This window comes from Mustela nivalis (assembly GCF_964662115.1).
Source record: "Mustela nivalis genome assembly, chromosome: 12".
NCBI classification, from domain to species: Eukaryota; Metazoa; Chordata; class Mammalia; order Carnivora; family Mustelidae; genus Mustela; species Mustela nivalis.
The window spans coordinates 10,109,864-10,133,198 of NC_139031.1; the positions used below are offsets into that span (position 1 = coordinate 10,109,864).

The 23,335-nt window shown below is 39.5% G+C and overlaps 3 protein-coding genes across 3 annotated transcripts in view; all 3 read right to left on the minus strand.

The window, feature by feature from the left end:
• Positions 1–3,594: 3,594 nt before the first annotated feature.
• On the minus strand, positions 3,595–4,524 carry LOC309844617 (olfactory receptor 2A2-like; the record flags this gene model as incomplete). The annotated part of the gene is made up of 1 exon (XM_082691715.1): positions 3,595–4,524. The coding sequence occupies one exon, from the start codon at positions 4,522–4,524 to the stop codon at positions 3,595–3,597; it is 930 nt and encodes a 309-aa protein (XP_082547841.1).
• A 7,712-nt stretch (positions 4,525–12,236) lies between these two features.
• Positions 12,237–23,335, minus strand: part of LOC309844618 (olfactory receptor 2A5-like) — a gene marked incomplete at both ends in the record, with an annotated part of 38,296 nt that continues 27,197 nt past the window's right edge. Inside the window, one exon of the mRNA XM_082691716.1 lies at positions 12,237–12,807. Within this exon, the coding sequence (XP_082547842.1) occupies positions 12,237–12,807 (571 nt within the window). The remainder of the gene's footprint in view (positions 12,808–23,335) is intronic.
• On the minus strand, positions 22,258–23,190 carry LOC309844591 (olfactory receptor 2A14-like; the record flags this gene model as incomplete). Its single annotated transcript, XM_082691668.1, has 1 exon — positions 22,258–23,190. One exon carries the CDS (start codon positions 23,188–23,190, stop codon positions 22,258–22,260), a length of 933 nt encoding a protein of 310 aa, XP_082547794.1.

Below are 23,335 nucleotides of genomic sequence, written 5' to 3' on the forward strand. Positions count from 1 at the left end.
CTTTTGGAAGACCCTCTGATCACCAGAAGGCTGCCACTGCTGGTCTCTTCCTCAGATGGAAGGTTCTATAGGCTTTCCTATAATACAGCTTACAGTACAGTATTCATGACGATGTTGGAACAGCAAAAACACAGCTCTGACCCCTCCAAAGTGTATATAACTAAGCACCAGTGTAAAAATGAAATTCTACTCAAAAAGTTATATCCTACAAATAACAATTTTGAACCAGATTTTAGAAACACAGATTTTTTTATAGCCTTACTTTAAGAACTTTAAATAACTTGATTTCTCTTTTTCCATTCTTTCTTTCTATACAAGAAATAAGACAATGGAGCAATGTTTTCAACTTTTAAAGTGCTTAATTAAGTGGTTAATATTAGAACAATATGACTTTTACTATTTTCAATTATATATAGAAAATAAACATTTGATTTGCTCAAATAACTTTTATGGTTTATGAAGTTTGTTTATATTGCTGAATATATAAGCTCATTCCAAATATATAGACTGACATCTTAGAATCTGAGATATTGACTTTGGGCAACAGTTAAGGCAAATTTTTAATTCTCATTGGAAGCACTGAATTGAAATGAAACGAAGTCACTTTCTGGGTCATCTTCTCTCGAACCATCTTCTATTTCATGTTTCTGCAAAGATTAAATTATTCTTTGAAAAATTTCTAGCTCTAATGGTGGCAATTTATATTCCAAGGAAATATAATTATCTTCTCAGAAAAGTGGAAGAAGCATAGAATTGACTTTATTTTTATAGTTACAATCATGTATTGGGAATACATGTGAACAATTTAGACATAAAATTATGATGGAAAAAACTGGCAACAAATAGGCAGTGGACATAGATGATGGTCCTCTGCCAAGTAAACTGAATTCTATTTATGTGTTTACTTATTTAAGCTTATTAAATGTCTTTGATTATCTTTCTCAGCATATATATTTGCTTATATTGTTGAATATTATATATTATATGCTTTGAGTACTACATATATATATTTAATTGGGTACTATATATTTTTAATGAAAGTTAAATATGCTTAATTTTGTACCTATTCTAGAATTTTATAACTCTTAAAGTTAATTGAAGTTTTCATAACTTGTCAAAAAATAGAGGATAATTAACATCATGATACATTTTAAGATAAAACTGAAAAGCTTTTGCACAGCAAAGAAAACCATCAGCAAAATGAAAAGACAACCTATTAAATGGGATAAAATATTTGGAAATCACTTATACAATAGGGGTTAATATCCAAAATATATAAAGAACTCATATAACTCAATGGCAAAAAACAAATGATCCATTTTAAAAACGAGTAGATTGGAATGGACATTTTTCCAAAGACATCCTGATGGCCAACAGGCACATGAAAAGTTGCTTGACATCACACGTCATCATCACAATCACAATGAGATGTCGCCTCACACCTGTTAGAATGGCTATCATCAAAAACACAAGTGATGACAAGTGTTGGTGAAGATGTGGGGGGAAGAGGACCCTTATGCATATAAATTGGTACAGCCACTGTAAAAAACAGTTATAGAAGTTCCTCCACAAATTCAAAATAGAACTACCATTTGATTCAGCAGTTTCATTCCTGGGTATTTGTCCAAAGGAAATGAAAACACTAACTCAAAAAGGTATCTGTACCCCCATGATACTACAGCACTATTCACAATAATTAAGACAAGGAAACAACATAAGTGCCCATCAATGGGAGAATGGATAAAGAAATGTGGTATGTATAAAATGAAATATTAATCAGACATAAAAAGGAAGGAAGCTTTGCTTTGTGACAACCTGGATGGATCTTGAGGGCATTAGACTAGTGAAATAAATCAGACAGAGAAAGACCAATACCATTCTGATCTCACTTATATGTGGAGCCAAAAAGGGAGGGAGGGAGGGAGAGAAGCAGAAAGAAGGAGGAAAGGGAGGAGAAAGGGAAGGGGAGAAAGAGAAGAAGGCGGGGAGAAAGGAAGGAAGGAGGAAAGAAAAAAGAGAAAGAAAGGAAGGAAGGAAGGAAGGAAGGAAGGAAAAAGGAAGAAAGAAAGAAAGAGAAAGAGAAAAAAACCCAACTAGCTCATAGATACAAGGAACAGATTGATGATTGCCAGAGGCCAGTGTGTGGGGAATGGGTGAAAGGGGTGAAGAGAATCAAGAGGCACCAAGTTGCAGTTATGAAATAAATAACTCACGGAGATGAATGCACAGTTAAGTGACTATAGTTAATAATACTGTATTGCATGTTTAAAAGTTTCTCTTAAGAGAGCAGATCTTGAAAGTTTTCAATACATGAAAAATAATTCTAACTATATATGGTTACAGGTGTTAATTATACTTATTGCGATCATTTTGCAATATCTACAAATACTGAATGATAAAAAAGCAGCTATTACTTATTTTATCACCATTAGCATCATGAAGACAGTTGTTCAATATGGTAAATTCAGAGGAATTTCCACCACCAGGAAAGAAAGACGATGTTATCTAATCATAATCGTCTCATGATGTTTGGTGCTACCCCAAACCATCTTCAAGTAAGTTGGTTCAAATACTACAAAAAAAGTTGGTGGGAACTATTTGAAGAACTTTAACAGGTAATTCAATCTTATTAGAAATTGTTTTAAACAGTGAAATTATAACCCAATAATAAATGTAATATTTGAGCAACGCTCAAAACTCTTACCTCTAAAACCATTTAAACATTTACTAATGAATGTTCTTCATGTCACCAAATCCTAAATATTTAATATATTTTAGGATACTTTTGTATGGGCTCTCCTTGGACTAGAGCTTTCCCTAACTTTCTCCCCTTTACTCATAAATTATTCCATCAAGGAATTTAAAGTTTCTCTAATCTCTTACTTCACTGGCCTCACAATTGGTAAGATAGAGTCATATAATTCTGCAACATTTTCTCTACTGAAATTTCATATCTACTCTGGAAGTTCTGTCTTATGGTATTAATCTTACTGTGCTGTTTCTAGCTACCACAAGGTGATTAAAAAATCACATATGTCTAAGTACATAAGCCAGAGAAATGCACTGATATAATTTTTTACATTTGAATTTTTTTCTCCATACATTAATATTCCTGGGTTCAAAAAATAAAGAACATTTAATATTTTTTAAAAGAAAGTCTAGGGGTGCCTGTGTGGCCCAGTCGGTTGGGTGACAGACTCGTGGTTTCAGCTCAGGTCATGATCTCATGGATCCCGAGACAGGGCCAGAGTCAGGCTCTGCACTCTGTGGGGAGTCTGCTTCACATTGCTTCCTTCTGTCCCTTCCCCTACTCTTCCTCTTTCCCTCTCTCTCTCAAATAGATAAGTAAATGAATCTATTTAAAAAAAAAAAAAGACTAAATATTCTGATAATTTAGATGTAAAAAATCCCAATATGGTCTCTCAATTTTAGATGATATGCTTTTCATTGAACTTCTCCCTATTTTTAAAGCTAAAGATGGAAAGTGGCCATTTTTAATTCAAACTTCTAAGTGGGAATTTTTTCTGTGTTTTTGCCTCAGCAAACCACTGAATTTAAAAGGAAACGCTACTCAAACAATGTTCTATCTATGCTTCATATGGGTTTTTTCTGCAGTATTCTATACAAAGAAGCCTTCACCTGAGCATTCCTCAGGCTGTAAATGAGGGGGTTCAGCATTGGGTTAAAGAGACTGTGAAATAGGGACAGTATTTTCTCCAGCTCTTCTCGTTGATTAGACCCTGGGACCATATAAACCACCATGGCTACGCCAAAGAAAAGCCCCACCACACAGAGGTGGGAGGAACAGGTGGAGAAGGCCTTTATGCGGCCCTCCTTTGACGGGATCTTTAGAATGGCCCAGAGAATGCACATGTATGAGACTAGCATTAAGCAGAGTGGCCCGACTAAGACAAACATACAGGCAGCAAGAATGACCACTTGATTGATCCATGTATCAGCACAGGCCAGCTTCAGGACAGACAGAATTTCACAGAAGACGTGGTTCACTTTCCTGGGTCCACAGAAGGGCAACCTTAGAAGGAGAATTGCATGTACCAGAGACAAAGTAAATCCACATGACCAAGAAGTGCCAGCCAGGACCATGCACACTCTCCAGCTCATGATGACAGAGTAGTGGAGCGGGTGGCAGATGGCCACAAACCTATCATAAGACATCGCCACCAAAATCAGGCACTCTGTCGCAGCAAAACCCAAATAGAGAAATGTCTGCATTACGCATGGAACAAAGGAGATGGTTCTCTTCTGATTCACTAAGTTTGCCAACATCTTGGGGACATTATTGGATGCGTAGGACACGTCAATGATGGCCAGGTGTGAGAGGAAGAAGTACATGGGCGTGTGCAGTCTCGGGTCCAGACAGATGAGCGCAAAGATCAGGCCATTTGCCAACAGACTGAAGATGTAGAACAGGGAGAAGATCCAGAAGAGGGAGACTTCCATCTCTGCACCGAGCTGGAGGCCTACCAAGATGAACTCCGAGACCCCTGAATGGTTGCTTCCCATTTCTCAGTGACAGTTTATCAAGGACTGAAGAATGAGAAAAGGTCAGAGCTGGAGAATCAACAAAAATTAGAGTTACTTATCTCAAAATGAGTTTGGAGAAAGGTTTTCTCTTTATACCTACTAGCCAGCGCCCCCTACTCCCCAGAACTGGTTACCTTCTTGGTTGAACTTTTAATGTGAAAGTTGAAACTCCCAAGAAAGGGTCAAGACTTAGGCAAAGAACTCCCAAAGGCCTTCACACAGATTCAACAAATGTTACTATCTCTTTCGTATTTACTTTATTCTCTTTTTAGCCACCATTGTGTGCTTTTTCTGAGTGTAAGATGAACTCAGTAACTTTTTAAATACTGAGAATTATTGTATAACACTTAAGAGCATACTAGGGTTAGAGAATTGTAAATTCTCAATCTAGTATATATTGGATTGGAAAATGAATACGGGACATTCAAAAATATCAGTGTGGTTACAAACTGTGTGCATCACTACCCTCGTTGTATAATTCTGGTGGGGTGTTGCCATAGTCGTAGTTGTCATGGTCCTCCTCAACTGAACCATTTTATTATAGGTACCACTAAGTACTACAAAGAGTAAGAAGGCAGCCTTCTTGATCTTCTCTTGGCCCCACTGAAACATGAATGATAAAACAACCTGCAAAAAAGGGTCTTTTCTACTCTTGTGAATCAGAGTAGATTCACATGAAGAGGCTCTTCAGGTACCTACTAAATGTCTGGGCTTGGTCAATACTGACAGTGAAGAGGTAGATCCTCACTATGAAGATTTAGATAATCCTCAAGATGAAATAAAAGATAATCAAAGATGATGAAATCAAAGATACCAAGTGTCGTGTATTCGAACTGAGATTCCCTCACCAAATAGGACCTTGTGGGTGTTTAATATGTCCTGAACATCTTTACATCTCAAAATAACAGGTAAAGTGCTAAATGAAACAGGCACTCAGGAAATGTTTGTTAGGTGGATGGTTGTCATTTTAGTTCAAAAAATGGAGGTACTAAGTATGTTCTGTCTGCCAGTTTTATTTGACAAAGACGTGGTTTCTCCTTCCTTAGAGAAGTAGAATATGATCACTGGAAAATGGAAAGAGAGACAAAATCATAGATTTTTTTCACCTCCATGAGTATGATTGCCTTTGGGAAGCTTCTCTGTAAATGTGCCTTATGTTTGTGGCATGGATTTTTGCTACAATTAAAGAATATGCCTACCTTGTGTAAAGTGGGAGACAGCAGTATCAGTATTGCAGAATTCTACAGAGGCACAGTGGGATACAATAAGCAATGTCTGAACCACATTTACTCTCTGAACAGAAAGGATAAAAATACTGTTGAAGGCATTGAATCCATCACTGTTCAGTGGGAACATTTGTTTAATAACTTTTTAGCCTAGTTATTTTTGTGTCTGAATTGGTGAATCTTTTCATTCAGATTTTCATTATCATTATCACCATCTTGCTGTTAGAAGAATGAACAACAAAAAAAATTAAAAAAATAAGAATAAACCTGTATTAAAACTGTGAAGCAGTGGGGCAACTGGGTGACTAGGGCATCTGACTCTTGTTTTTGGCTGAGGTCATGACCTCAGAGTCCTGAGATGGAGCAGCTTTGGGCTACGTGCTGGTCCTGGAGGCTGCTTGAGACTCTCTCTCCTACACCCCTCCCCATTTCCAGAAAAAAAAAATTTAAGCAGATACAGTACTGGCAAAAAGAAGAAAATGTCATGCTAGTGAAACCTAAAATTTCATCTCCCCAATGGAGTAAATGAAATAATAGTAATTCAAAAAGGAAACCTTTGTTCAGTCAGTAGGGGCAGCTCTCTATGTGCTGTCCTGGAGACCAGAATGTTTCCTGATTGAGGGAGCTATATCTCTTTCTCCAACCCTCGTCAGAACCATTGAAACTCCTTTTTATTCTGTTTTGTTATAGGAAAGACATGTATATAAACATGTATATAGACTTTAATTCTGAAAATCATCACAAAAGAGTGAGAACCTAGTATAGTTCCAAAAAGGATAACATATGGCAAACTTCTATTTTACAGTGTTTCAGCAAAGATTTACTATAACTGTTACTAGAACATTTTTTATCCATTGAGACAGGTTGCTCTAGAAATCAAGGTCTTCATTTAGGCTAGGTGCATTATCCTTTAGTTAATTAGGCCATTTGAAAACCTTGTTTAAAGACAATGGCTGAATATAAGGCTTCTCATTGTCTGAGCCCCTCACACAGCCCTGAGACAGCTGTGCTAGCTCTGCCCATCACTACTCAGTTACATTAGGAGGAAACCATGAGAGAGATGCCAGGGGAATTCAAGGATGTCTGCCCACCACACAGTGGACAGATGGTCTCCAAGGTAGGGGAGAGAGAGTCAGGTGGGAAATTCAGGAGGAAAGTGTGAGTCAGGAGGGAAGTTTACCCAGGAATGTCATTTTTGGCCACATAACCTGTCCTTTACTGAGAATCATCTCTCAGCACAAGTTAATAATCTCTTCTACATAAGGACATGTCAGCCCTGGGTTTTCTCACAAGAAGCAAATTTAACCTACAGTAAATCCCACAGAGTTGAGAGACATACTTCTAAAATGGATGTAGGGCCCTGTTCCCTAGGTAGCTTTCAGAGGATTAAGTCCCAGATACAGACGGAGTCACTCACCAGACTTGCTGAAGGTTCTTCAAAGAACCCCAGGAGTGTAGCTTTTATTTTGGAGTCAGATGAATTTAAATTCTATTGAGAATTCAAATTCCCAGAATGATCTTATGATATGATATCTATTTATCTTCTTCCTAAGACTGGGAGGAGGGAATTCCCTGAATTTCCTCTGAGGGAGACCTAAGGTTGTGTCTAATGGTCCTTGGAGGAAAATTCTGGGGAACAAACAGGCATCACACTGTTTGTTCCCCAGAATTGGCATCACACTGTTTGTACACAAACTTCCAACTATCTCAAGGGTTATAAATGTGAGACAAATAGCCCAAATTACTGTACCCAAACTCTCAAATTGATCACAGGTGGATTCCCATGGAACCTGTTATGGAAACCTGAGAGAGAACAGATCCCCAAGCTGAGATGTATCTCTGTCTGTACGAAGGGTTGGTAAATACAAATGAGGAAGGTTTCTGCTATTCATAAGCAGCAATTACTGAGCCCTTGTCTTGTTTCAGAAAATGTGCCAAATGCTCTATACTGACTACATGGTTTAATCTGATCAGCATTACCATCTTTGAATGTGGAGACTGAGCTTGAATATGCTAAGTCATTGGTTCTCTTTGTGTGGTCCCGCAACCGGAGGGAATGTCTGAGAATCTCTCAAAGGGTCCATATGATCAAAACTATTTTCAGAATTTTATTTACACTTTTGGCCTTCTTTACCCTTCCTCTGTCATGAGTGCCCCGTGGAGTTTTCCAGAGAAAACATGACCCCTGTGATATTGCATCAGATAGAATGCAGCAGAAATAGAGAATTCAGTTCTCCTTGCTTAAGCCAACATGTAAGATTGTTCAAAATGTAAACAGGGTTGCCCAGGTGGCTCAGTTCTTTAAGTGTCTGGCTCAGGGAGTAATCTCAGCGGGGTGAGATCCAGCCCCTTGTCAGGTTTCTTGCTCAGTGCCAAGTTGGCCAAGGAGTCTCCAAATACCTCTCCCTCTGCTTTTTCCCTGCTCTCATGCCATTCTGTCTTTCTTTTCTCTCTCTCTAAAATAAATAATTTTTTTTAAATGTCAAACACAGCTATTCTCTTCGCTCTTTTTTTTTTGCTTTATAAAAGTTGTTTTTCATAAAATACATTATATTAATATATAATAGAAATAATTCTAAATGATTTGAAGTATTTAATAACTTCTTACTTTTGATTTCTAATATGATGTCTATGAACAAATATAACCCCATAAATAATATATCTTTTGGTCCTTGGAGATTTTTATGAGTTCAGGGAAGTCCCAAGACCAGAAAAGTAAAGTACCATTGCATGAAATGGTAGATCACCAATCTCACCGGGGCAGAATTGTAAACAAATGGATTTTCTCTCATACCAAAAGCTTTATAGTTTTCTCTTGTTGTTTCCACAAATGAAGACAACTTAGCGGCTTAAAGCAACACACAACTGATATCTATATACAATGAAATATTACTCAGCCAAAAAGAAGAATGAAATCTTTCCATTTGCAGCAACATGGATAGACCTAGAGGGTATCATGCTAAGTGATATAAGTCAGAGAAACAAATACCACAATATGGTTTCACTCGTGTGTGGAATTTAAGTAAGAAAACAAATAAATGAACAAAGGAAAAAAGAGACAAACAAACAAACAAAAATAGACTCTTAACTACAGAGAACAAACTGGTGGTTACCAGGGGGAAGGTGGGTGGAAGGAGGTAAGAAGCATGTGAAGGGGATTAAGGGTAGACTTCTGATGAGCACTGAATAATGTACAGAATTACTGAATCACTATATTGTACACCTGACTCTAGCATGACACCGTACAGAATTACTGAATCACTATATTGTACACCTGACTCTAGCATGACACCATACAGAATTACTGAATCACTATATTGTACACCTGACTCTAGCATGACACCGTACAGAATTACTGAATCACTATATTGTATACCTGACTCTAGCATGACACCGTATTGTATACCTGACTTCTAGCATGGAATTTTTAACAAATTAAAAAAAAAATACATATATATATATATATATATATATATATATATATATATATATATATACATACATATACAATGTAAAAAAAAAAATACCGGACACATTTTAAAAAACAAACAAACAAGCCCATATGCATTTTGTCCCAGCTTCCATGGGTCAGAGTTCTAGGATCGGGCACCTGGGGTCTCTGCCCCTTTCTCACAGGCTGACACCAAGGACATGGATGGTTCTGCAGTCCTTACCTCCAGTCCTTGAACACAGCACTCTCCATCCTCACACATCAGATCTCCTGACCTTCTCCTCTGTTGCTACATGAGAAAACTCCCTGCTTTCAGGAACCTCAACTGACTGGGGCTGGCCCACTAACATAGCTCCATAGTTTAATATCAATTGATTTTTAAAATGTCTCCACAGTGGAGCCCAGATTAGCACTCTACTAAAAGAGAGGAGGGCACCTATAGTCTTTTTCTTTTTCTCTTTTTTTTTCTTTTTCTCTTTTTCTCTTTTCTCATAACCAAGGAGCAGCACTTGGATCCCATGTGTTTGCTCAGACACAGGCTATCCTGTCTCTGCTCTTCATCATCAGCCCCATGTGTTTCGAGGACTCCTAACCCGAATTATCAAAGTAATTCTGAATCCCAGCTCAGAGGGACACGGTTTCCATTTCTGTGCCTCATTCTGTTAGGATTAGAATATTTTAAAGTTCCTTTTAATTCCTAACTTATACAAATTTAACTGAGTTAACCCTTTTTTATGGCACAGTCCACACACCTGGTTCTCAGCCTAGGTGCTCTTACAGCAAAAGGACCGTATTTTTCTGAGCATCTACATTTTAAGAGCACTTATGTAGCAGGGACAGCAATGTTTTACTGAATAGGATAATAAAGCAAGACCATGAATGTGCCCCATGTCTGGAGGAGCCAGTGGAGACTAGGGATAGATTCAAAGAAACAGCAATGTCTTCGAAAGCCATGGCATACATTTTCACATTCTGTACTTATTTGATTACTTGTTCCCCTTGGAGCTATGTTGTTTGTACCTTGTAATAACCTTGAACAGAGCTATTTAGCATAGAAATGAGCTGAATATCAGCCGACTCAAGTACTTCCCCAGACCAGCCATTTTCCTTTGGTATTACACCTTGAGGAGGCTTTACCTTGATCTTAGTATGTTTGCTCATCAGTGTCAGCGTGGACATACCATTTATTTATGTAAGGTAGTTGAATTTTATCAATCATGCCAATGGCATCCCACAGCAGAGTATGGTCATGGTACCAATCAGTTTCATTACAGAAGAAATCAGTAAGAATTACAGAGGTATTTGTTGTGACATTCCAACAGATTTGGCCCTTGTCCATACCCCAGATTATTATGATGACAGATGTCATTACAATTAACCATGGTTTACTGATTTTTGAGTTTCAATCAATCAAAGACAAAACCAGTTACCCTACCTCAGTTTAAAGGCTTGAACTGAAACTGGTTTTTATTGTGTATCATTACATACCACTGAGGACATAGTGTTATACAGAGCAGTTCCTTTTCCTCCCAGCTGATCAGCTTCATACATCTTAAAAACTCCTGGGCTTTGATGCTCTTGGAAGGGGCTCTCAGTAGGGCCTGGAGTCTCCATCACCATCCTGCCTATATGACTGTGAGTGCCTCATAAAACTTCCCTTCTCAGCAGTTGTACTGAAAAGCTCCATTATTGTTTCATCTTTGGTATTCTAATTTGGTGACAAAAGGATTGGGTTTTGTTTGTTTTACTTTATTCTCATAGTTGGAGGCAGTGTATTTTAGAAATTGGCTTTGAAATCTGAAGAGATTATCTACTGTATCAGTCAGGGTTTAAAAATCCCATTTCCGGGGGTGTGGAGAGGGTGGTTGGGTTATGGACATTGGGGAGGGTGTGTGATATGGTGAGTGCTGTGAAGTGTGTAAGCCTGACAAATCACAAACTTGTACCCCTGGGCAAATAATACATTATATGTTAATAAAAATAATTTCTTAAAAATCCCATTTCCAAAAAAAAATGGTATTTATTTATTTCCATTTTGTTTTGCTTTTAGAGATCAGAGATTCAATATTTCATGACTTTGAAGTTTACAATTATAAACTGTTCACTTATAAATAGTTTATTATAATTCTTTTTTAATACCAGAGGATTGGGAGACCTGAGAGGAAATTCATCCCAGCTGCATGAAGGTAAGAATTGGGTATGTTGAATTTTGCAAAAGAAAGTGCAAAAGAAGGACATACTATTACACAGCACTCAATAGCTTAAGGCAGAGGAGGAACCAGACAGATTTAAAGGAGATTATTGTGGAAGTAAGGTAACTTGAGCTCTGAAGATCACAGGAATTTTCAGCCCTAGAATTCTCCTGGACCATCATTCTCCACGATGCCCTGTCTGTATATAGGAAAGATTTACCCATTATAGGAACTCTAGCTTATCCTTATATAACCCTTTATTGGGTGCTTTCTGTGAAATAGCCCATGAAGGCAATAATATAAACCTTCCCTTGTTCCTGTCTTCTGTCTCCTGACCATCCTGGTGTTTTTCCTACATTGTCCTGTGAGGCGTGCATGTAGGACTTACGAGGTCCTTCTCTAGGACTTGTGAGGACCTCCTACACCAGGACCTGTGAGGACAACAAACTTTATGTTTCTCTGACACTTCCCTGTGTCTCGTTATGTGGCATACCCAAATCACCATAACATTTAAAAAAATACAGAACACTTTGTCTGTGATTTGCATTTCTTGTTTCTTCATAGTGACAATGATGATCACAAGGATTAATTCTGAAAAGGCCTAATATTTACTAATACTTCAAATTTTCTGTCTTTGCTTCTTAGATCATCTCTAAGAATCTTTGCATACCTATGGTCATGATGCTATTAATCTATTTTATTTTCTAAGTTCTATATGGCTTCAGGTTGTATATTTAGGTATAAAATATTCTATTTTAACATGGTACTTATTATAGCATAAGGTGAAAAAATGCCACCTACCATGTTGATTTTCACTGTCCCTCACATGTGCCTCTGCTTGTACAGCATTCTCCTCAGGGCGCCCTTGACCTCTGCATTCCTCAGACTGTAGATCAATGGGTTCAGCATAGGGTTGAAAAGGCTGTAAAACAGGGAAAGGATCTTCTGTTGTTCCTCAGGGTGGCTGGAATTGGGAGTCATGTACATGACAATGGCGCTGCCAAAGAAGAGCCCCACCACACAGAGGTGGGAGGAGCAGGTGGAGAAGGCCTTTCTGCGGCCCTCCTTTGATGGGATCTTTAGGATGGCAAACAGGATGCATGAATAGGACACCAGCACCAAGCAGAGGGGCCCCAGTAAAATAAACACACAGGTCCCAAAGATGACCATTTGGTTGAGCCTCGTGTCAGCACAGGCCAGCTTGAGGACAGACAGAATTTCACAGAAGAAGTGGTTGATTTCATGAGGCCCACAGAAGGGCAGCCTCAGGATGAGAATTAAATGGACCAGGGCCAAGAGGAAGCTAAACACCCAGGAAGTGCCAGCCAGAACAAAGCACACTCTCCAGCTCATGATGGCAGTGTACTGGAGGGGGTGGCAGATGGCCACAAACCTATCATAAGACATCGCCACCAAAATCAGGCACTCTGTCGCAGCAAAACCCAAATAGAGAAACGTCTGCATTACGCATGGAACAAAGGAGATGGTTCTCTTCTGATTCACTAAGTTTGCCAACATCTTGGGGACATTATTGGATGCGTAGGACACGTCAATGATGGCCAGGTGTGAGAGGAAGAAGTACATGGGCGTGTGCAGTCTCGGGTCCAGACAGATGAGCGCAAAGATCATGCCATTTGCCAACAGACTGAAGATGTAGAACAGCGAGAAGATCCAGAAGAGGGAGACTTCCATCTCTGCACCGAGCTGGAGTCCTACCAAGATGAACTCCGAGACCCCTGAATAATTGCTTCCCATTTCTCAGTGACAGTTTATCAAGGACTGAAGAATGAGAAAAGGTCAGAGCTGGAGAATCAACAAAAATTAGAGTTACTTATCTCAAAATGAGTTTGGAGAAAGGTTTTCTCTAGCCAGCGCCCCCTACTCCCCAGAACTGGTTACCTTCTTGGTTGAACTTTTAATGTGAAAGTTGAAACTTCCAAGAAAGGGTCAAGACTTAGGCAAAGAACTCCCAAAGGCCTTCACACAGATTCAACAAATGTTACTATCTCTTTCCTATTTACTTTATTCTCTTTTTAGCCACCATTGTGTGCTTTTTCTGAGTGTAAGATGAATTCAGTAACTTTTTAAATACTGAGAATTATTGTATAACACTTAAGAGCATACTAGGGTTAGAGAATTGTAAATTCTCAATCTAGTATATATTGGATTGGAAAACAAAAATGCGACATTCAAAAGTATCAGTGTGGTTATAAACCATGTGCATCACTACCCTCGTTGTATAATTCTGGTGGGGTGTTGCCATGGGTGTTGTCATGGTCCTCCTCAATCAAACCATTTTATTGTAGGTACCACTACAAAGAGAAAGAAGGCAGCCTTCTTGATCTTCTCTTGGCCCCACTGAAATATGAATGATAAAACAACCTGCAAAAAAGCTTTTTTCTACTCTTGTGAATCAGAGTAGATTCACATGAAGAGGCTCTTCAGGTACCTACTAAATGTCTGGGCTTGGTCAATACTAACAGTCAAGAGGTAGATCCTCACTATGAAGATCTGGATAATCCTCAAGAAGAAATCAAAGATAAAAAGGAGATTATACCAAGTATTGTGTATTCAAACTGAGATTCCCTCACCAAATAGGAAGCCTTGTGGGTGTTTAATATGTCCTGAACATCTTTACATCTCAAAATAACAGGTAAAGTGCTAAATGAAACAGGCACTCAGGAAATGTTTGTTAGGTGGATGGTTGTCATTTTAGTTCAAAAAATGGAGGTACTAAGTATGTTCTATCTGCCAGTTTTATTTGACAAAGACGTGGTTTCTCCCTCCTTAGAGAAGTTAGAATATGATCACTGGAAAATGGAAAGAGAGACAAAACTCCTAGATTTTTTTCACCTCCATGAGTATGATTGCCTTTGGGAAGCTTCTATGTAAATGTGCTTTATGTTTGTGGCATGGATTTTTGCTACAATTAAAGAATATGCCTACCTTGTGTAAAGTGGGAGACAGCAATATCAGTACTGCAGAATTCTACAGAGGCACAGTGGGATACACAAAGCAATGTCTGAACCACATTTACTCTCTGAACAGAAAGGATAAAAATACTGTTGAAGGCATTGAATCCATCACTGTTCAGTGGGAACATTTGTTTAATAACTTTTTAGCCTAGTTATTTTTGTGTCTGAATTGGTGAATCTTTTCATTCAGATTTTCATTTACCATTAACACCATCTTGCTGTTAAAGAATGAACAACAGAAAAAAATAAAATAAAAATAAGAATAAACCTGTATTAAAACTGTGAAGCAGTGGGGCAACTGGATGACTCAATCAGTCAAGCATCTGACTCTTGTTTTTGGCTGAGGTCATGATCTCAGAGTCCTGAGATGGAGCAGCTTTGGGCTACGTGCTGGTCCTGGAGGCTGCTTGAGACTCTCTCTCTCTACCCTCCCCCCACCCTCTCTTTCCAGAAAAAAAACTTTAAGCAGATACAGTACTGGCATACAGAAGAAAATGTCATGGTAGTGATACCTAAAATTTCATCTCCCCAATGGAGTAAATGAAATAATAGCAGCTCAAAAGGAAACCTTTGTTCAGTTAGTAGGGGCAGCTCTCTATGGGCTGTCTGGAGCCCAGAAGGTTTCCTAATTGAGGGAGCTATATCTCTTTCTCCAACCCTCGTCAGAACCATTGGCACTCCCTTTTATCCCATTTTGTTATAGGAAAGACATGTGTATAAACTCAGTGGTTTTTAAGCTTGAAAATCTTCACAAAAGAGTGAAAAACTGCTATGGTTCCAAAAAGGATAACTATACGGCAAACTTACATTTTACAGTGTTTCAGCAAAGATTTACTGTAAATGTTACTAGAACATTCTTTTCCATTAAGACAGGTTTGTCTGGATATCAAGATCTTCTGGGCTCTTGGATGGCTCAGTTGGTTAGGTGACCATCTCTTGATTTCCGTTCATGTCATGATCTGGGTGTACCAGGATCAAGCCCATTCCTGGGCTTGCTCTGTCTCTAAAGTCAATAAATAGATCTAAAAAATAAAAAACAAACCAAAACCCAAACCTCCCTTTAAGCTACGTGATATATAAAGTCCTTTCATTAATTGGCCATTTGGAAAACATGTTCAAAGTCAATGGCTGACTATAAGGCTTCTCATTGTCTGAGCCCCTCACACAGCCCTGAGACAGCTGTGCTAGCTCTGCCCATCACTACTCAGTTACATTAGGAGGAAACCATGAGAGAGATGCCAGGGGAATTCAAGGATGTCTGCCCACCACACAGTGGACAGATGGTCTCCAGGGTAGGGGAGAGAGAGTCAGGTGGGAAATTCAGGAGGAAAGTGTGAGTCAGGAGGGAAGTTCGGGAGGAAAGTGTGAGTCAGGAGGGAAGTTTACCCAGGAATGTCATTTTTGGCCACATAACCTGTCCTTTACTGAGAATCATCTCTCAGCACAAGTTAATAATCTCTTCTACATAAGGACATGTCAGCCCTGGGTTTTCTCACAAGAAGCAAATTTAACCTACAGTAAATCCCACAGAGTTGAGAGACATACTTCTAAAATGGATGTAGGGCCCTGTTCCCTAGGTAGCTTTCAGAGGATTGAGTCCCAGATATAGACAGAGTCACTCACCAGACTTGCTGAAGGTTCTTCAAAGAACCCCAGGAGTGTAGCTTTTATTTTGGAGTCAGATGAATTTAAAACATTCCTGAGTTTCTATTGAGAATTCAAATTCCCAGAATGATCTTATGATATGATATCTATTTATCTTCTTCCTAAGACTGGGAGGAGGGAATTCCCTGAATTTCCTCTGAGGGAGACCTAAGGTTGTGTCTAATGGTCCTTGGAGGAAAATTCTGGGGAACAAACAGGGTGGATATTGGCATCACACTGTCTGTACACAAACTTCCAACTATCTCAAGGGTTATAAATGTGAGACAAATAGCACAAATTACTGTGCCCAAACTCTCAAATTGATCACAGGTGCATGAGAAAGGGATTCCCATGGAACCTGTTATGGAAACCTGAGAGAGAACAGATCCCCAAGCTGAGATGTATCTCTGTCTGTACGAAGGGTTGGTAAATACAAATGAGGAAGGTTTCTGCTATTCATAAGCAGCAATTACTGAGCCCTCGTCCTGTTTCAGAAAACGTGCCAAATGCTCTATACTGACTACATGGTTTAATCTGATCAGCATTACCATCTTATGAATGTGGAGACTGAGCTTGAATATACTAAGTCATTGGTTCTCTTTGTGTGGTCCCGCAACCGGAGGGAATGTCTGAGAATCTCTCAAAGGGTCCATATGATCAAAACTATTTTCAGAATTTTATTTACACTTTTGGCCTTCTTTACCCTTCCTCTGTCATGAGTGCCCCGTGGAGTTTTCCAGAGAAAACATGACCCCTGTGATATTGCATCAGATAGAATGCAGCAGAAATAGAGAATTCAGTTCTCCTTGCTTAAGCCAACATGTAAGATTGTTCAAAATGTAAACAGGGTTGCCCAGGTGGCTCGGTTGTTTAAGTGTCTGCATCTTGAATTTGGCTCAGGGAGTAATCTCAGCGGGGTGAGATCCAGCCCCTTGTCAGGTTTCTTGCTCAGTGCCAAGTTGGCCAAGGAGACTCCAGCTACCTCTCCCTCTGCCCTTTCCATGCTCTCTTACCATTCGCTCTCTCTTTCTCCTCCCCCTGCCATGATCTCAAATAAATAAATATTTTTAAATGTAAAACATACCTACTCTCTTCACTGTCTTGCAAAATGTCTCCACAGAGAGACCAGATTAACACTTGATTAATAAAGAAGGGCGGGAAGGTACCTTAGGGGGTCATCTTGGGAATCCTGCCACCTGCAGTCTTTCCTCATAACCAAGGAGCAGCACTTGGATCCCATGTGTTTGCTCAGACACAGGCTATCCTGTCTCTGCTCTTCATCATCAGCCCCATGTGTCTCGAGGACTCCTAACCCGAATTATCAAAGCAATTCTGAATCCCAGCTCAGAGGGACACGGTTTCCATTTCTGTGCCTCACTCTAACTGTTAGGATTAGAATATTTTAAAGTTCCTTTTAATTCCTAACTTATACAAATTTAACTGAGTTAACCCTTTTTTACGGCACAGTCCACACGCCTGGTTCTCAGCCTAGGTGCTTTTACAGCAAAAGGACCATATTTTTCTGAGCATCTACATTTTAAGAGCACTTATGTAGCAGGGACAGCAATGTTTTACTGAATAGGATAGATAAAGCAAGACCATGAATGTGCCCCATGTCTGAAGGAGCCAGTGGAGACTAGGGATAGATTCAAAGAAACGGCAATGTCTTCGAAAGCTATGGTATACATTTTCACATTCTGTACTTATTTGATTACTTGTTCCCCTTGGAGCTATGTTGTTTGTACCTTGTAATAACCTTGAACAGAGCTATTTAGCATAGAAATGAGCTGATGGTCAGCCGACTCAAGTACTTCCCCAGACCAGCCATTTTTCTTTGATATTACAACTTGAGGAGGCTTTAACTTGATCTCAGTATATTTGCTCATCAGTGTCAGCATGGACATACCATTTATTTACGTAAGGTAGTTGAATTTTATCAATCATGCCAATGGCACCCCATAGCAGAGTATGGTCATGGTACCATTAGGTTTCATTACAGAAGTCAGTAAGAATTACAGAGGTATTTGCTGTGACATCCCAACAGATTTAGCCCTTGTCCATATCCTAGATTATTATGATGATAGATGTCATTACAATTAGCCATGGTTTACTGATTTCAGAGTTCCAATCAGTCAAAGACAAAACCTATCTCAGTTTAAAGGCTTGTACTGAAACTAGTTTTTATTGCGTATCATTACATATCACTGAGGACATGGTGTATTCAGAGCAGTTCCTTTTCCTCCCAGCTGATCACCTTCATACATCTTAAAAACCCATGGGCTTTGATAGGGATTGCATTGAATGTGTAATTTGCTCTAGGCAGGATAGACATTTTAATGATGTTTATTCTCCCAATCCATGAGGAATGTTTTTCTATCTCTTTGTGTTTCCTCCATTTCTTTCATAAGTGTTCTGTAGTTTCTAGGGTATAGATCATTTACTTCTTTGGTTAGGTTTATTCCTAGAATACTTACGGTTTTTGGAGCTGTTGTAAATGGGATTGAGTCCTTAATTTCTCTTTCTTCAATTACATTGATAGTGTACAGAAATACAACTGATTTCTGTGCGTTGATTTTGTAACTTCCCACATTGCTGAGTCGCTGTATATGTTCTAATAACTTGGGGTTGGAGTCTTTTGGGTTTTCCACATAAAGTACCATGTCATCTGTGAAGAAAGAGAGTTTGACTTCTTTGCCAATTTGAATGCTTTTATTTCTTTTTGTTGTCTGATTGCTGAAGTTAGGACTTCTAGTATTACATTGAAGAATAATCAGGCATCCTTTTCCTGTTCCTGACCTTAAGAGAAAATCTCTCAGTTTTTCCCCATTGGGAATAATATTCACTGTGGGCTTTTCATAGATGGCTTTTATGATATTGAGGTATGTTCCCTTTATCCCTGTACTTCGAAGAGTTTTAATCAGGAAAGAATTGACTCTGGACTGTCAGGGGAATGTTGAAAAAGAAAACCAAAGTGGGAGCATCACAATGTCTGACTTCAAGCTATATTACAAAGCTGTAGTCATCAAGACAGTATGGTTATTGGCACAAAAACAAACATATAGATCAATGGAACAGAATAGAGAACCCAGAAATGGACCCTCAACTCTATGGCCAACTAATCTTTGACAAAGCAAGGAAGAACATCCAATGGAAAAAAGACAGTCTCTACAACAGCTGGTGCTGGAAAAACTGGACAACCATATACAGAACAATGAAACTAGACCATCCTATTACACCATACACAAATGTAAATACAAAATGGATGAAGGACCTCAGTGTGAGACAAGAATCCATCAAAATCCTACAGGAGAACATAGGCAGTAAATTCTTTGACACTGGGCACAACTTCTTTCAAGGCACATCTTAAATGCAAGGGAAACAAAAACAAAAATTGACTTTTGGGACTTGATCACGATACAAATCTTTTGCACAGCAAAGGAAACAGTTAACAAAACTATGAGGCAACTCATGGAATCGCAGAAGGTATTTGCGAATAACATTTTTTGATAAAGGGCTGATATCCAAGATTTATAAAGAACTTATCAAACTCAATATCCAAAAACAAATAATAAAATAATAAGTCAAGAAATGGGCAGAAGACATGAAAAGACACTTCTCCAAAGAAGACATACAAATTGCTAATAGACACATGAAAAAATGTTCATCACTAACCATCAGGGAAATTAAAATAAAACCTACAATGAGACATCATCTTTGGGATGCCTGGGTGGCTCAGTCATTTAAACATCTGCCTTCAGCTCAGGCATGATCCCAGGGTTCTGGGATTGAGTCCCACTTTGGGGTTCTTGCTCAGTGAGAGTTTGCTTCTCCCTCTCCCTCTGCTGCTCCCCCTGCTTGTGCCCTCTCTCTCTCTGAAAAATAAATAAATAAAATCTTAGAAAAAGAGAGAGAGAGAGATCATTTCAGAGCAGTTAGAATGGTCAACATTAACAAGACAGGAAGCAACAAGTGTTGGCAAGGTTGTGGAGAAAGGGGAACCCTCTTGCACTGTTGGTGGGAATGCAAACTGGTACAACCACTCTGGAAAACAGTATGAAGTTTGCTCAAGACATTAAAAACAAAGCTACCCTATGACCCAGTGATTGTACTACTAGGTATTTACCCCAAAGATACGGATGTAGAAAAAAGAAGGGGGTATCTGCACCCCAATGTTCATAGCAGCAATGTCCACAATAGCCAAACTGTGGAAGGAAATAAGATACCCTTCAACAGACAAATGGATAAAGATGTGGTACATATATACAATGGAATATTACTCAGTCATCAGAAAGGGATGAATACCCACCATTTGCATCAACATGTATGGAACTGCAGGGGATTATGCTAACTGAAGTAAGTCAAGCAGAGGAAGATAATTACATGATTTCACTCATATGTGGACATAAGGAATTGAGGACCACAGGGGAAGGGAGAGGAAAACTGAGTGGGAAGAAATCAGAGAGGGAGACAAACTATGAGAACTCTAGACTCCAGGAAACCAACTGAGGATTACAGAAGAGGAGGGTGAGGGGTCTGAGTGACCAGGTGATGGATATTAAGGAGGGCATGTGTGGGGATGGGCACTGGGTGTTATACCCAACTAATGAATCACTGAACACTACAACAAAAACTTAACGATGTACTATATGCTGGCTCACTGGACATAAAAAACAAACAAAAAAACCAAAAACAAATAAAACAAAAACTTCATGGGCTTTGTTGCTCTTTGAAGAAGCTCTCAGTGGGGCCTGGAGTCTCCGTCACCATCCTGCCTGCATGGCTGCGAGTGCCTCATAAACCCTCCCTTCTCAGCAGTTGTACTGAAAAGCCCCATTATTGTTTTCACCTTTGGTAGTTACAATTTGGTGACAAAAGGACTGGATTTTGTTTGTTTGTTTGTTTGACTTTATTCTCATAGTTGGAGGCAGTGTCTTAGAAATTTGCTTTGAGATCTGAAGAGATCATCTACTATATTATTTAGGGCTTAAAAACTCCATTTCCAAGCAAAAGGAATTTATTTATTTTCATTTTGTTTTGCTTTTAGAGATCAGAGATTCAACATTTCATGACTTTGAAGTTTACAGTTGCAAACTGTGCATTTGAAAATGGTTTATTATAATTGTTTTTTAATACCAGGGGTTTGGGAGACCTGAGAGGAAATCCACCCCACTTGTATGAAGGTCAAAATTGGGTATGTTGGTTTTTGAGAAAGTAAGGGCAAACAGTAGGACATACTATTATACAGGACTCTATAGTTCAAAGCTGAAGAGAAGCCAGATATACTTAATTTTTTTAAAGATTTTATATATTTATTTGACAGAAAGAGAGAGAGAGAGAGAGAGAGAGAGAACATGAACAAGTAAGGGGGCAACAGGAGGAGAGGGAGAAGCAGGCTCCTTGCAGAACAGGGAGCCTGATGAGTGGCTTGATCCCAGGACCCTGGGGTCATAACCTGAGCCTAAGGCAGACCCTTAACTGACTGAGCCACCCAGGTGCCCTGTGAAGCCAGATGGAGTTAAAGGAGATTATTGGAAGTAAGGTAACTCTAGCTCTGAAGATCACATAAATTCTCAGCTTTAGAATTCTCCTGGCCCATTGTCTTCATGATGCCCTGTCTGTACATGGTAATGATTTACCCATTATGGGAACTCCAGCTTGCTCTTATACAACAATTTACTGGGTGTTTTCTGTGGAAATGCTCATGAAGGCAATGATATAAATCTTCCCTTGACCCGGTCTTCTGTCTCCTGACCACCCTGGTATCTTTCCTATATGGCCCTGCAAGACGTACATGCCTCCTTCTCCAGAACTTAAGAGGAAAACAAACTTTGTGTTTCCCAGGCACTTCCCTGTGTCTCTTTTTGTGGCCATACCCAACTCACTATTGCATTTAAAAAAATACAAAGCAGTTTGTGACTTGCATTTCTTCTCTCTTCATAATGACTTTGATGATCACAATGATTAATTTTGAAAAGGCCCAATATTTATCAATTCTTCAATTTTTTTGTCTTGTGCTTGTTGGTTCATTTCTAAGAATCTTTGCATATGCATGGTCCTGAAGGTTTTCATCTATTTTCTAAAGTCTGTATGGTTTCAGGTTGTGTGTTTAGGCTAAAATACTCTATCTTAATGTGGCATTTATTGTAGCATAAGGTGAAAAAATGCCACCTACTATATTTCATGGGGAGCAAAAGGCACCTCACCATGTTGATTTCCACTGTCCCTCACATGTGCCTCCATTTGTACAGCACTCTCCTCAGGGCACCCTTGACCTCTGCATTCCGCAGGCTGTAGATCAGTGGGTTCAGCATAGGGTTGAAAAGGCTGTAAAACAGGGAAAGGATCTTCTGCTGTTCCTCAGGGTGGCGAGATTTGGGGGCCATGTACATGACAATGGCGCTGCCAAAGAAGAGCCCCACCACACAGAAGTGGGAGGAGCAGGTGGAGAAGGCCTTTCTGCGGCCCTCCCCGGACTGGATCCTCACGATGGCAAACAGGATGCGTGAGTAGGACACCAGCACCAAGCAGAGGGGCCCCAGTAAAATAAACACACAGGCTGCAAAGATGACCACCTGGTTAAGCCTTGTGTCAGCACAGGCCAGCTTGAGGACCGACAAGATTTCACAGAAGAAGTGGTTGATTTCATGAGGCCCACAGAAGGGCAGCCTCAGGATGAGAATTAAATGGACCAGGGCCAAGAGGAAGCTAAACACCCAGGAAGCACCAGCGAGGACCACACATGTTCTCCAGCTCATGATGACAGTGTAATGCAAGGGGTGGCAGATGGCCACAAACCGGTCATAGGACATCACCACCAAAATTAAACACTCTATGTGAGCAAAAGCCAGATACAAGAAAGTCTGCATAATGCAAGGAGCAAAGGAGATGGTTCTTTTCAGATTCACAAGATTTGCCAGCATCTTGGGGACATTGTTGGAGGCATAGGACATGTCAACAATGGCCAGGTGAGAGAGGAAGAAGTACATGGGAGTGTGCAGTCTGGAGTCTAAACAGATAAGCAATAGGATGACTCCATTCCCTAGAAGGGTGAGGGTATAGAAGAGGCAGAAGAGCCCAAAGAGAAAGAGCTCCAGTGCTGGATCGACTTGGAATCCCAGCAGGGTGACTTCGGTGATCCATGTCTGGTTGCCTCCCATGCTCCTATGGCAGAGACTGACAAGTCCACATTCACAACAGAAAGGTCAGAGCTCTAGGGTAATCAAAATTCAAAATATCACTATATGTTACAGAATGATCATTTGGAAATATATTACTCTGGACTGATTTTCTGCCATTTATTTT